Below are 13,076 nucleotides of genomic sequence, written 5' to 3'. Positions count from 1 at the left end.
GGATTGAGAAGGCAATTGGGCCGGATCCGGGCCCCAGGCCTTAGTTTGCCTACCCATGAGTTATCTGTTAGTATAACACCTACCTCCTTTGTGTAACAGATCCAACAATATGTGCACTGGATTTCTTGCACAAATGGGTAGAATTTCTTCAAAACATGCATGGTTCCGCTGCCTGAAATCATGATCACAATAAAGCATAACACACTCTCGAGAGAAGTTTCAGCTAGTATCACAACAGTCTGATAAACTTTCCCATTTTCTCCTTGTAACACCAAAACAACAATGACTTATAAATGAGGTTCAAGGTTGGTAAACAAATGCGGGTGGATACATCAGTTGATAGTCAAAATGATATAGCATTTTTTGTTAAATATGGTTGGTCAAATCACCATTACAATTTTGAAAAAAATAAAATAAAAGCTCCTTTATTTTCATAAACACTTTATTTCTTTGCTAATGCCAATGTTTGGAATATAAATTACTTTCACTTTGAACCGTTACCAGTGGAAACGCTGCAGAAAAGCGATCATTAATGCACCATTTGTAAATTAATTCTTTACCGTAAAAAGGAAAAAAAGCTGTGCACTAACCTGACACTTCGATTAGGTTTGACTTAACGGACTTGATATTTCAATCCCATACACACTTACCTGGGAGAAAGTCCCACTGAATGTAATGGGAACTTGCACCTAAGTAGAAATGCATGGGATTATGCTCTGAAATATTTTAATAGACTAATTCTGAAGCAAAGGAACATTAAATTAATGTAACTCATAGCTCCCCACGAAGAACCCATAGAATTGTAGCTGTGAGAATCACAAGAGTGCTCTGAGACTCCTAGCAGCATCACAGAAACATCTATTTATTTCTTTGACATTTATTTCTTTGACATCTGTGGAACGCCCTCCCATCAGATGTCAAAGAAATAAACAACTATCTGATGTTTAGAAGACTTCCGAAGGCAGCCCTGTTTAGGGAAGTTTTTAATGACTGATGTTTTAATGTATTTTTAATCTTTTGTTGGAAGCCGCCCAGAGTGGCTGGGAAAACCCAGCCGGATGGGCGTGGTATAGATAATAAATTATTATTATTATTATTATTATTATTATTATTATTATTATTATTATTAGAAACATGTTGGGGCAGAAGGCAAGAAGAACCATGGTTGTTACACAGATGTGTAAGTGGGGTGTTTTGTAGACATTTCCTTACTTTTGATATGTTACCATAAGCAGTTAAACACCAGATTTGCCCACAATATTAAGCCGTAACAAGTGTTCCAAGAAGGTTTGCCCAGCCATTCCAGGATGAAGGAAAGAAGGTTCTTTGGCAATCCCTTGTACCAGGAGAAATGATGCCCTATACTCATTGCACAATAATGTTATCGATATTAATACAGTTAGCATGTATTCTTCACAAGACTGGACAAAAACCACTCTCAGTTACATAATTCTTATGTGTGTGTGTGTTTTTTTAAAGCTCTGTAATATAATACAGTATATTCACATGATATATCACCATAGCTCCAAAAGGAACGATAATACCTTTAAACATTTCCATGACTAATTTTAAAAATACAGTTTAAAATATTTTCAAATTAAATTGTGAAGCAATGAAATGCACTGTAAGGTAATTACAAGATTTTTTTTTGCTTTTATATCTTTATATAAAAAGGATTTGCTCTTTGAACACACACATCCATATCTGGTGCCAACTCTGGCACTCTAGCATAGCCTTTTGTTGAATGAAAGCACGGTAGCTATGCCTCTTCAATTTGATTTTACGAAGCCTTTGGTCAGACTCAGTGGTAGTGCTGCAGCAGCGTACGTTGTGACCTGAACCCCACAACACTTCTGATTAATCCTTTTTATTATTTGTGGATTCAAATTCTTCCTCTCTGGGAATCTTATCAAAAAGGTTTCTCGTGACCATAAGAAATGTGTATATGTTTCCCAACACCAATTTCTGTTTACTTGTTCAGCTTTCTATATAAAGTATTTAAAATGTCTGAAATGAGAACGATTCAATCCTACTTTGCAGGAGTTTAAATCGGAATACCAAATCAGAAACGCCATGGTTGCACCAAGTCTTATTTCACTTTGATTTGATCATTACAAATATACAGCAAGTTAAAAAAAAAAACATACTAAGATGAAACAGTCAATTTGCAAAAAAAGAAAAGAAAAAAAGGTATGATTCAACAAATGTCATGTGCTCTTGCAAGAAGAGTGCATAGGGCATTTCTGCAGCTGTCAAATACAGTAAATAATTCTGATTTAACCTCAGAGTTCAAGCAGGAAGCATTTCTAATTGTAGGTATTAGGTGCAACGTGTTCCCTTCAAGTTTTGTTCTAGGACTTCCTTCGTTTCCAGAGGTACATACTGTTTTCTGTCTTTCTGTAGTTTGGTCTCCCATAGACCATTATTTTAATATGTTGTCATTCTTCAGATACCATGTAAACTCTTCCATTCCAGTGCTTGGTGGTCCTCCATATAATTATTTTGAGGTCCTTAATGCACAGTTTTTGCAAAAAAAAGGGCTGGCACTGAAGAATCTGCTACGCTTTAATAGGATTCCCTGCAGGCTTTGGATCATAACCGTATAGGAATGTAGCAGCTATTACAAGAACGGCTCCAAGGAAAAAAACACTGAAAGTGAAAAAGAGGGGGGGGGGAGAGACTTAAGATCATATACATTCATAAACTGGATATCATTGACTTCAGTGTATTTATTTCATGACCAAAATGTTCGTTAGTTTTGCTTTTCCCATTTCCCATTTCCCTGTTCTTTTTACAAGCAGATATCTGGCTTTTCTCTTAACCTGGTCATATAATGAAACACCAGGACACATACAGAGGTCTGCAAAGGAACTGGAACAATAAAATAAAAGTGATAAAATAGTGCCTTATTAAATGGATGCAGTGAGCAAATATGAGACTTTTGCATGGCAACACGACAGAACCTCCCAGCTTGCAAATGGTTACTGTTAAAGTCTCATGATGTTGTCTGAGAGAGAATTGGACAAAAAAGCCATTGTTTTGCTTTGGACACTTCCGCAGGCATGGAAGACAGTGGCTTAGACCAGTGTTTCCCAACCTTTTTTGGGCAAAGGCACACTTGTTTGATGAAAAAAATCTCGAGGCACACCACCATTACAGCCCCGTGACGTCAGCGCGCAGCGTCACGCCGGGAGGGACGCACGAAAGTGTAAGTTTCAATTTTTTTCCCTCTCCCTTGCTGGGGAACCTCCAAGCTTTGGGGGTGGGGGGGAGGAGGCAGCAAAGCGAGGCAGGAAGGAGAGCGCAGCTTGGCTGGGTGAGCTTTGGCAGGGGCAGGGAATGAGAGCCGCGAGGCGGGCGCTGCAGACAGAGGCGCTGCCCGCCGAGCTCGCAGGCAGCCAGGCAGGCAGACGGCGAGAGCTCCGCGCTGGGCGGCCTCTCCTCGCCGGCGCTGCCCCGCCTCTCGCCGCCCGACTCGCCCGCCTCCCTCCAGGCAACATCTCGCGGCACACCAGGCAACATCTCGCGGCACACTAGTGTGCCGCGGAACAGTGGTTGGGAAACACTGGCTTAGACAGAGAAGTCCAATATGTAGGCTGCAGGGTTCAAAATGGCTGAAAAAGTGTGCATCAAAATTCAGGGTATCAAAAAATTGTGGCTATCAAAAGAGTGGGCTTTCAAAATTCAGGCAAGTATGTACCTGCTCTAAATATTTTTCTTCCGTTTCTGACTGAACGCACTGCTGGTGTTTTAATATTCTCTCTTAAAAGTATGCAAATAAGGAAAGGAAAGATTCTAATCAACTTATGTTCAACTTGGGAACATAAAAAGCTGCTCAATGGAGAATCAAACTGTTGGCTCGTCCAGCTCAATCAATGACTGGCAGTAGCAGGGTTTTATAAATGGTATACAGTGGTGCCCCGCAAGACGAATGCCTCGTAAGACGGAAAACTCGCTAGACGAAAGAGTTTTCCGTTTTGGAGCTGCTTCGCAAAACGAATCTCCTATGGGCTTGCTTCACAAGACGAAAATGTCTTGCGAGTTCCTGCGGGTTTTTTCCCCTCCCCCCTTTTTCTAAGCCGCTAAGCCGCTTATCAGCTGATCAGATAAGCCGATAAGCCGCTAAAAGCCGCTAATAGCCGCTAATAGCGCTAATCCGCTAATCCGTCAATGGGCTTGCTTCGCAAGACGAAAAAACCGCTAGACGAAGAGAATCACAGAACAGATTCTTTTCGTCTTGTGAGGCACCACTGTAAATGGTTTTTCCGACTCCTACCTGAAAAGCTCAATCTGATGTCATTCAGCGTGAGCAAGTCTGAGTCCTGTTTTTCCTGGTGGAAAAGCAGTTCCTTCAGCAAAAGTGTTTTTGTGAAAACCTCTGAGGATTGGGGATTTTTGCAAGCCCCAAATCAGTGACTTCGTCTGCTTGTACGACTATCACTGGTGTGTCAGGATTTCTGTAGAGAACTGCTATGGCAACAAAACTGCTGTGCTATCCTTACAAGCATACAGTGGTACCTCGGGTTAAGTACTTAATTCGTTCCGGAGGTCCGTTCTTAACCTGAAACTGTTCTTAACCTGAAGCACCACTTTAGCTAATGGAGCCTCCTGCTGCCACCGCGCTGCCGGAGCACGATTTCTGTTCTCATCCTGAAGCAATGTTCTTAACCTGAAGCACTATTTCTGGGTTAGCGGAGTCTGTAACCTGAAGCGTATGTAACCTGAAGCATATGTAACCCGAGGTACCACAGTACAATATTGGCTCCTGTTTATGATGGAGGAAGGAAGATTTTTGGCCTAAAGTTTCTTGCTGCTCAGCTGCAATTTCATGTGCTGTAGCACAGCCTTCAGGTGAGAACGGGGTGATCGACACGGTACACCATCAAGGACTGTAATAGAGATCATTGCATCAAAAGCATGTACTACTCTGTTACTGAGCTACAATCCTGAGTGTCAAACAAGGGAAACCGTTGCAGGTGCACTATCAATAGTGCCCCCCTTGTTTCCTGGCTCCCATTCTAAAGAAGAAGATGATAGAACTTTTATTCATTCTACCAGATGGTGTAACGTGTCGATCACCCCTGTTCTTACCTGAAGGCTGTGCTACAGCACGTGAAATTGCAGCTGAGCAGCAAGAAACTTTAGGCCCAAAATCTTCCTCCCTCCATCATAAACGGGAGCCAATATTGTATGCTTGTAAGGGTAGTGCAGCAGTTTGGTTGCCATAGCAGTTCTCTACACAGAAATCCTGGCACACCAGTGATAGTCATGCAAGCAGACGAAGTCACTGATTCGGGGCTTGCAAAAATCCCCAATCCTCAGAGGTTTTCACAAAAACACTTTTGCTGAAGGAACTGCTTTTCCACCAGGAAAAACAGGACTCTGATTTGCTCACCCTGAATGACATCAGATTGAGCGTTTCACATCTGATGAACAGAACTGGCACAGCTCAGCAATGGAAAAGAATCTGCACAAGAAGTGGGTGGACCATGGAACTTGGAGCAGATTGGTGGGCAACAAGCTCCATCAATAAAAGCCTAATCTATATTGACCCTGCTGGGTGAGGCTTTGGGGGGCTTTAAATGGGCATGCCATTTGTGTGTCTAATCACCATTAAACTTTCTGAAAAACACCGAATCCCCACTGTTTAGTTGAGTTGTTTAGTTCGTTTACAGTTTGATTACAATTGCCAGGCAAATACTGATACAGTGGTACCTCGGGTTACAGACGCTTCAGGTTACAGACTCCGCTAACCCAGAAATAGTAACTCGGGTTAAGAACTTTGCTTCAGGATGAGAACAGAAATCACACAGCAGCGGCGTGGAAGCAGCGGGAGGCTGCTAAAGTGATGCTTCAGGTTAAGAACAGTTTCAGGTTAAGAATGGACCTCCAAAACGAATTAAGTTCTTAACCCGAGGTACCACTGTACCTGAGTATGTACTGAATTAGAACTCAGGATGCCCAATATTAGTCCAACAACAGATGGTGAATATTGGTTTCAAAAATATATACAGTCCTACCTTGGTTGCCAAACACCTTGGAACTCCCGAACAATCAAAAACCAGAAGTGAGTGTTCCGGTTTTCGAACCATTTTCAGAAGCTGAACGTCCAGTGTGCCTTCCACAGCTTCCGATTGGCTGCAGGATGCTCCTGCAGCCAATCAGAAGCCACATCTTGGTTTTCGAACAGTTCTGGGAGTCGAACGGACTCCTGGAACACATTCTGTTCGAGAACCAAGGTATGACTGTGTTACTTGAATGTTATACCAGTGAAAATTAGTAGCAAACCAAAGCCAATTCAGCTAGATGTTTTGCACTCTGGCATACTGAATTTGATCATTTTCCTTATCTGAATTAATGTTTGAGCTATTAATAATGGGCTTCTGGTTGAACTGTAACTTTAGTTATTGTAGATCTTGCAGATAGCACCTCAGATTTAAACACTAAACAAAATCAGGAACAGCAGATACAGAGATTATTTTTTTTGAGGGGGAAAGAGGTAGAGCTCTTTTAAATGTCTTACAGTTGCTATCTGAACCATATGTACTTGTAATCAAGTTCCTCTGTATTCAATGAAACTCACAAAGAAGGGGTTTTTTTGGGGGGGGGGACACAAATTCATAATATGGTTTTACATAAAGATATATGCCACCTATTTCAAAGAATCACCCTGAAAAATATTTGAGTCCAGATTAATATGGAAGTAGTCTAAAATGCCGTAATTTCATATTTCCTTCCCTGAAAAGTAAAACACTGTGACCATTACTCTTTGCATATGTTGATCTTAGCAGAAACGAAAAGTAGTATGTTTGGCTCAGAATAAACCCACTGAAATAAAGGGCCAAATTAAAAAATATTTCAGTTGCATGGTTAACAGCCATGCTTGGAGTTTTTCTTTTTCAAAAAAATTAATTAATTAATAATAAACTGGGGGAGCAATTTTTATTGGAATCGCAACATGGAGGGAAATGAGTTGCGACATTTGCAGGAGCAGGGGGTTCGTCATGTTGCTGGGGAGAGAAGGGTTATATCTCCTCTCCCTGAAGGCTGTGGTCATGATAAGACTCATGTCCCCAGCAATTCGGTCTTAACTTTTAAAAAATGTGCATCACCAGGCTACCTAAGAACTGCAGAGTTTATGTCTAGCTTAACACCAAGAACAGTGTAGTCAGTTTAATGAAGTAAATCAGTGCAATTCAGGCATAAAAACTGAGTCGGTCAGAAAGAAGCATGTGAAAAGGTACTGAAATAGTGACACAAGCGACCAAAAATGTGCATTTTATAACCTTTGATAGACTCCGACTAGAATCTATATTTTGTAATCCACATGACAACCACCATTCTCCACGATAAAATACAAAGGCTGCATCCTCTTGCAAAGTATTTAGAGTGCGTACTAACCTAAGCAGTTAAATTTACTTAAAATCAGTTGAGACACAAATTTCAAGTTATTTATATAACATACTCTTACCTTGTAGGGACAAAATCTTGCAGCCAGAAGTATGAGATTAATGTTGACAGTATAATAGACAAAGATGTTGCAAATCCTTTTAAAATGTTGTCTGCATATTTTATAACAGCAGCTATGACAAGGCCTCCAAGTGCCTGACAAAACATTGAAAAGCAAGTTGTCATCATATTTGAAAACTTCGAAGAAGAGGCCTTCCTTACTATGCAAAGAAAATGGAAGGCTGTCTTTTCAAAGATGGCACCTCCCCTAGGGCTTTTGTATGTATTGCAATAAATAGGTATTTGTTAACACTAACATGTAGGGCAGGGGTCAGCAAACTTTTTTAGCTGGGGGCCAGTCCACTGTCCCTCAGACCTTGTGGGGGGCCGGACTATATTTTGGGGGAGAAGGACAAATTCCTATGCTCCACAAATAACCCAGAGATGCATTTTAAATAAAAGGACACATTCTACTCATGTAAAAACACGTTGATCCCCAGAGCGTCCACAGGCCGGATTTAGAGGGCGATTGGGCCGCATCCGGCCCCCGGGCCTTAGTTTGCTTACCCATAATGTAGGGTGAGGAAGTTCAAAATTATATTACATTAATAATAGGGCTGTCAACTGAATAAAGAAAAGTTAGTTGATTAATTGGGGTTTTGTCAATTAAATCTGCATAAATCTGCATATGAATAATCTGAAGTAAAAAACGAAACTCTTGTAAGATGACACCTGCACATGTCACAAAAGGCACCATCGTAGAAGAGACATTATGCTTTGTGTTAGACGTTTGATTTGGTGGTGGAATTTGCCAACAAACGTATATTTCAGTTTAGGAAAAATAATGTCTGATGGGGGGGGGGGCTGTTTAATAAGTCAAAGTATTTTAAACTAGTAATTGAACTGAACACAGTGGTACCTCGGGTTACATATGCTTCAGGTTACATACGCTTCAGGTTACAGACCCTGCTAACCCAGAAATAGTGCTTCAGGTTAAGAACTTTGCTTCAGAATAAGAGCAGAAATTGTGCTCCAGCAGCACGGCGGCAGCAGGAGGCCCCATTAGCTAAAGTGGTGCTTCAGGTTAAGAACAGTTTCAGGTTAAGAACGGACCTCCGGAGCGAATTAAGTACTTAACCCAAGGTACCACTGTAAAGATAATTGACCCTCCTCAATAAGATGCAGCGGTACTTATCCCAGAAAACTGACATGTTTATCCTGCGAGAGAATAAGTTCTGCTGGTTTTTGTGTAAAATGTAATTCTGGATGCATTACCTGCAGAATGACGACTATCCAGGTGAGCTGGTTGTAACCTTGAAAAAATCCATTCTTCGATACAAGTTCCCCATCATAAATGTAGACGCCCATCAAGCCAAATATGCTGCCAAAAAATCCTTTAAAAGACGAGACAGATTTTTTAAAGCACAGTGAAATGAACGGCAAAAATAAAAGAAGAAACTCTCTTAATTCACCTGAATGTCCAAATGCAGGTTGATTCCCCTCCTGCGCTAATTAATGTGCTCCTCATGGAGAATCCCGAATCATGTCCTGATACTTGCAACTAGTATAAAGTTCTGTCCGTTTACTGGCAGGTGCTGGACATAGGTAGAAAGTAAACTGGCTGCCTCTCCTGTTCAAGGCCTTTGTTATGATTTTTTATCCTTAGCCGCCAGACCAGAGTGGGAACTCCCTCGCCTAGGTCCACCAACCAAACGTCATCCTATTGATTGCCCATGATTGGGCAGTTTGAGCTTTAGACTTGGTAGGCTGTTCTGCCCTGCAATGTGGCTTGCCAGGGAATTTATGCCAGCTGGCTGCTGGAACATGACTGCTCGCCACCCTGGGCATGGTGTTCAGCCCGCGACAGTTGAAACTGGCGCCCACCCAGAGCAGGATATTATGATATTTAAAGCCCTAAACAACATGCTCACAGCATATCTGTCAAAAGCAATGTCTTTCCCCTTAGATTTGAAAATGTATTTATTAAAGCAAGCTTTTAATTTGTGAGTCTGTCACTTTTAAGAGTTTCCCCTTTTGAAAAGACTATTTTCCTCTGAAGCTACGAGTTCTTCATTTTGAGCCTACGTTTTTGCATTTTTATTAGCTGCAAACTATTTTATCGATCATTGCTTTTCTGTTTTATATACACGAAGGAGCGTCTTCACCCCCATCATTCTGCCCGGACACTGAGGTCCAGCGCTGAGGACCTTCTAGTAGTTCCCTCACTGCAAGAAGAGAAGTTACAGGGAACCAGGCAGAGGGCCTTCTTGGTAGTGGCGCCCGCCCTGTGGAATGCCCTCCCATCAGATGTCAAAGAGATAATCAACTATCTGACGTTTAGAAGACATCTGAAGGCAGCCCTGTTTAGGGAAGTGTAATGGGTATGAGTTACTCGTGCGTAAACTGGTGCCTTTCTCGGTTAATTTGCCTTGTTAAACCTTTCTGACTGCACAGCCCCTTCTCATCGTGGCTGCCTCAGTCACTGGCAGAATCCGTCAGTGGGCGTTTCTTGAACCTCTTCCAACATAAAAGTTGTTTGACACCCAGTCTCCTCCTCCTCTCACTGCGCGGGAGTCTTCTGCGCAGGGAAGGCGTGGGTAATGGAGGACCTGGGCTCTCCTCACTGATGTCCAGTGAAGAGTCCTGGAGCCCTCTCTCCACTTTCCCCGTCTGCCTCCCTTTATCTCCGGTGTTGCGCTGATTGGCTTCCCCCTCTACTGAGCTGTTTCTCCCCCTGCTGCTGGGTCCTTCACCAGCATCATCTGGGAGCCTCCCCTTCGCCTCTCGCTCCGATGTCAGTTCCCTGACAGGAAGTTTTTAATGACTGATGTTTTAGTGTATTTTTAATCTTTGTTGGAAGCTGCCCAGAGTGGCTGGCGAAACCCAGCCGGATGGGCAGGGTATAAAAAAAAATTATTATTATTATCATCATCTGCTTTGGGAGCAATTTGTTACAGGAAAGCGGTGTGCCAATTGTTGCTTGTGAAGAAAGCTGGCATATACAGTTTAGAATAAATAAACAGAATAAAGTTATGGGCCTCCCCACTTTTTAAAATCTGCTTTAAAATTCTCTGTCTTTCTCAGTGCATGGGTTCCAGAATGCCAGGGATGCTCGCGTGGGGTCAGTTCCAAGAATTTCAATATATATGCGTTTTTCTGTGTCTGCTGAACCCTTGGAACCAAACCCACTTGCAAAATGCAATCCTACTGCAAATGCATTTCTGTTTTCCTGTGCTTTAAAAATTTTGCAGTTACATTTTATTGTTATAGTTATTTTACTGTGTAACCAATACTGGATTTTTCAATGCTGCCTTGAGTGCATTTAGGAGAAAGGCAATTAGCAAAATTAATAAGGATGGATTCAACTGCTAACATGAGGTCTCATAGCACAACTGTACAGTCAATTCAGATCTAACCTATGAACTGGAGAGGAGCTTTTCTACTGGTTCATAATATATCTCTACAAATATACATGCAATCATATTTTTAAAATGGCAGTCCATAATCCTGTAATCAGTTGTTGAGAAATGATATATTTTGTTTTAAACAAAAGGAATTCATGTGTGTTTTTATTACACAATTCTGTTACAGACATAGGAGGAGGATTTAAATATTCATCAAGAAAATGTTTGCAGGGAAACTTGATATTTCCAGTTTATTTTTAAAATAAAGGCATAGCATAAATAAGTGCCACATTAGGATTATGCTTTAAATTGGAAACATGTAGTCAAATTTAATCTACTTCTAGTACAATACATGAGCCAGGATCCAAAGTCTTATCTTAGTTTTGCCCGTGAACTTGCGACACTTCAGACGGAATGTTTGACTTTTTAATCTTTAAACAGAAGACCCTCGTGGAAAATGACAAAGCATTAAAAAATCCCCTAAAAGAGAATTTTAGTTGCACTGTGGTTTGGATCTCAGCCACCGTATTTAGCACCCATTAGATGATATCAAATCAAACAAAACAAGCTGACTCAGACGTTAAATGAACAACAATTGTATTCCGAACAGGATGCAGCGTTTATAGAGTTCCTGTTAGCAAAGTTAATGGCAAATTTGGCATATGCTTCTGTAACAATTTATTTACACAAAAGCATGTTGAGGTACTCTGATTAGATTCTGCTGGAAATCTGAATCTCCGTTCTGTGTTTCTCTCGAAACAAGACTCACCCAACTGGATGTTCCTGATCCATACTGACTGTTTTGTTTCTTTCAAGATTTTCTCAAAATACACTCCAGCAAATCCACTTGAAAAGCAGGCCATGAGTACGGCCATCAGGCCCACAAACTGTGACCCTGCTGAGAGTTCTTTAGTGGCTGCTTCTTGTGAATCTGATGGCCACTAAAGGAAATGAGCAAAATAAAACATGTATATTAATATCGTACAACAGGTTGCCAAATAGAATTTGACGTAGAGCAGAAGTTTGTGCTTTGTTCTTGCTGACAAGAAGCGAAAAGAGGCAATGAAATACCAGAAACATTTCCCATCCAGCTCTTGTTTAGTCCTTATTCACATCTTTATACCCATGAGCAGCTATTGATGGCATTCCAAGTTTGCAGTGAATCAAACTGTACTGACAATAGAATTGGGTTTTTAATAAGTCCCTTTAAAAGTTGCATGCCTAGGCATAAAGGTAAAGGTAAAGGGACCCCTGACCATTAGGTCCAGTCATGACCGACTCTGGGGTTGCAGCACTCATCTCATTTTATTGGCCGAGGGAGCCGGCATACAGCTCATGTGGTCATGTGGCCAGCATGACTAAGCCGCTTCTGGCGAACCACAGCAGCGCACAGAAACGCCGTTTACCTTCCCACCGGAGCGGTACCTATTTATCTACTTGCCCTTCAACGTGCTTTTGAACTCTAGGTTGGCAGGAGCAGGGACCAAACAACGGGAGCTCACCCCATCGCGGGGATTCGAACCGCCGACCTTCTGATCGGCAAGTCCTAGGCTCTGTGGTTGTTTTTTTTTTAATGATATTTATTGAGATTTTACAGGCAATAAAAAGTTACAAGATTAAAAATAAGAAATAAGAAAAATAACAATAATAAAAGAAAAAAGATACAAAAATACAAAAACAAAACATATAAAAAGTAAGAAAAAGTTAAAAAGAAATCAATATTTTCATGTCTTATATTTCATTTACTTGTTTCCTGACCTCCTCACACACCCCTTTTTTGTATTCCAATTCACATAATTAATTCAGCAAATCCTTACCCTCTATCATTTATTTTTACTCAATATCTTAACCTATTATGACTATATATTTTAAACCATTGTCAATCCGTATTCACATATTCTTGTTAATCTTTTTACCAATACTGCTTATTTTCCTAGGCTCTGTGGTTTAACCCACAGCGCCACCCGCATCCCATGCCTAGGCATAGTCCTTCACATTTAAAAAATATAAATATTTCCACCCAAATTAATGCCCACCATTTTGTTTGGGCAACTTTTTGGTTTGTGGCTCTAAACCTATTCAGGCTGCCCTGATGTTTATGCAGAAGCCAGTCCCACGTATCTCAATGAGACAAACTCTCATATAAGTGTGCATGTGCTGGTAGTTCAAGGTTGCATCCCTGTGGACACTTAATTGTGACTTCCGAGAAAACATGCTTTGGAC

The 13,076-nt window shown here is 41.2% G+C and overlaps 1 protein-coding gene across 2 annotated transcripts in view; it reads right to left on the bottom strand.

The window, feature by feature from the left end:
* Positions 1-424: 424 nt before the first annotated feature.
* Positions 425-13,076, bottom strand: part of SLC35A3 (solute carrier family 35 member A3) — a 31,800-nt gene continuing 19,148 nt past the window's right edge. For both annotated transcript variants that reach the window (XM_081195061.1, XM_081195060.1), the window contains exons 5-8: positions 11,623-11,794; positions 8,725-8,843; positions 7,472-7,605; positions 425-2,649 (exon numbers count right to left, since the gene is read on the bottom strand). In XM_081195061.1, coding sequence (XP_081051187.1) covers positions 2,559-2,649; positions 7,472-7,605; positions 8,725-8,843; positions 11,623-11,794 — 516 coding nt within the window. In that variant the 3' untranslated portion in view covers positions 425-2,558. The remainder of the gene's footprint in view (positions 2,650-7,471; positions 7,606-8,724; positions 8,844-11,622; positions 11,795-13,076) is intronic.

The sequence above is a fragment of the Podarcis bocagei genome (genome assembly GCF_964188305.1).
Source record: "Podarcis bocagei genome assembly, chromosome: 5".
Classification (NCBI taxonomy): domain Eukaryota; kingdom Metazoa; phylum Chordata; class Lepidosauria; order Squamata; family Lacertidae; genus Podarcis; species Podarcis bocagei.
Note: the sequence above shows the minus strand (reverse complement) of the source record. Positions and strands in the feature narration are given on the sequence as shown.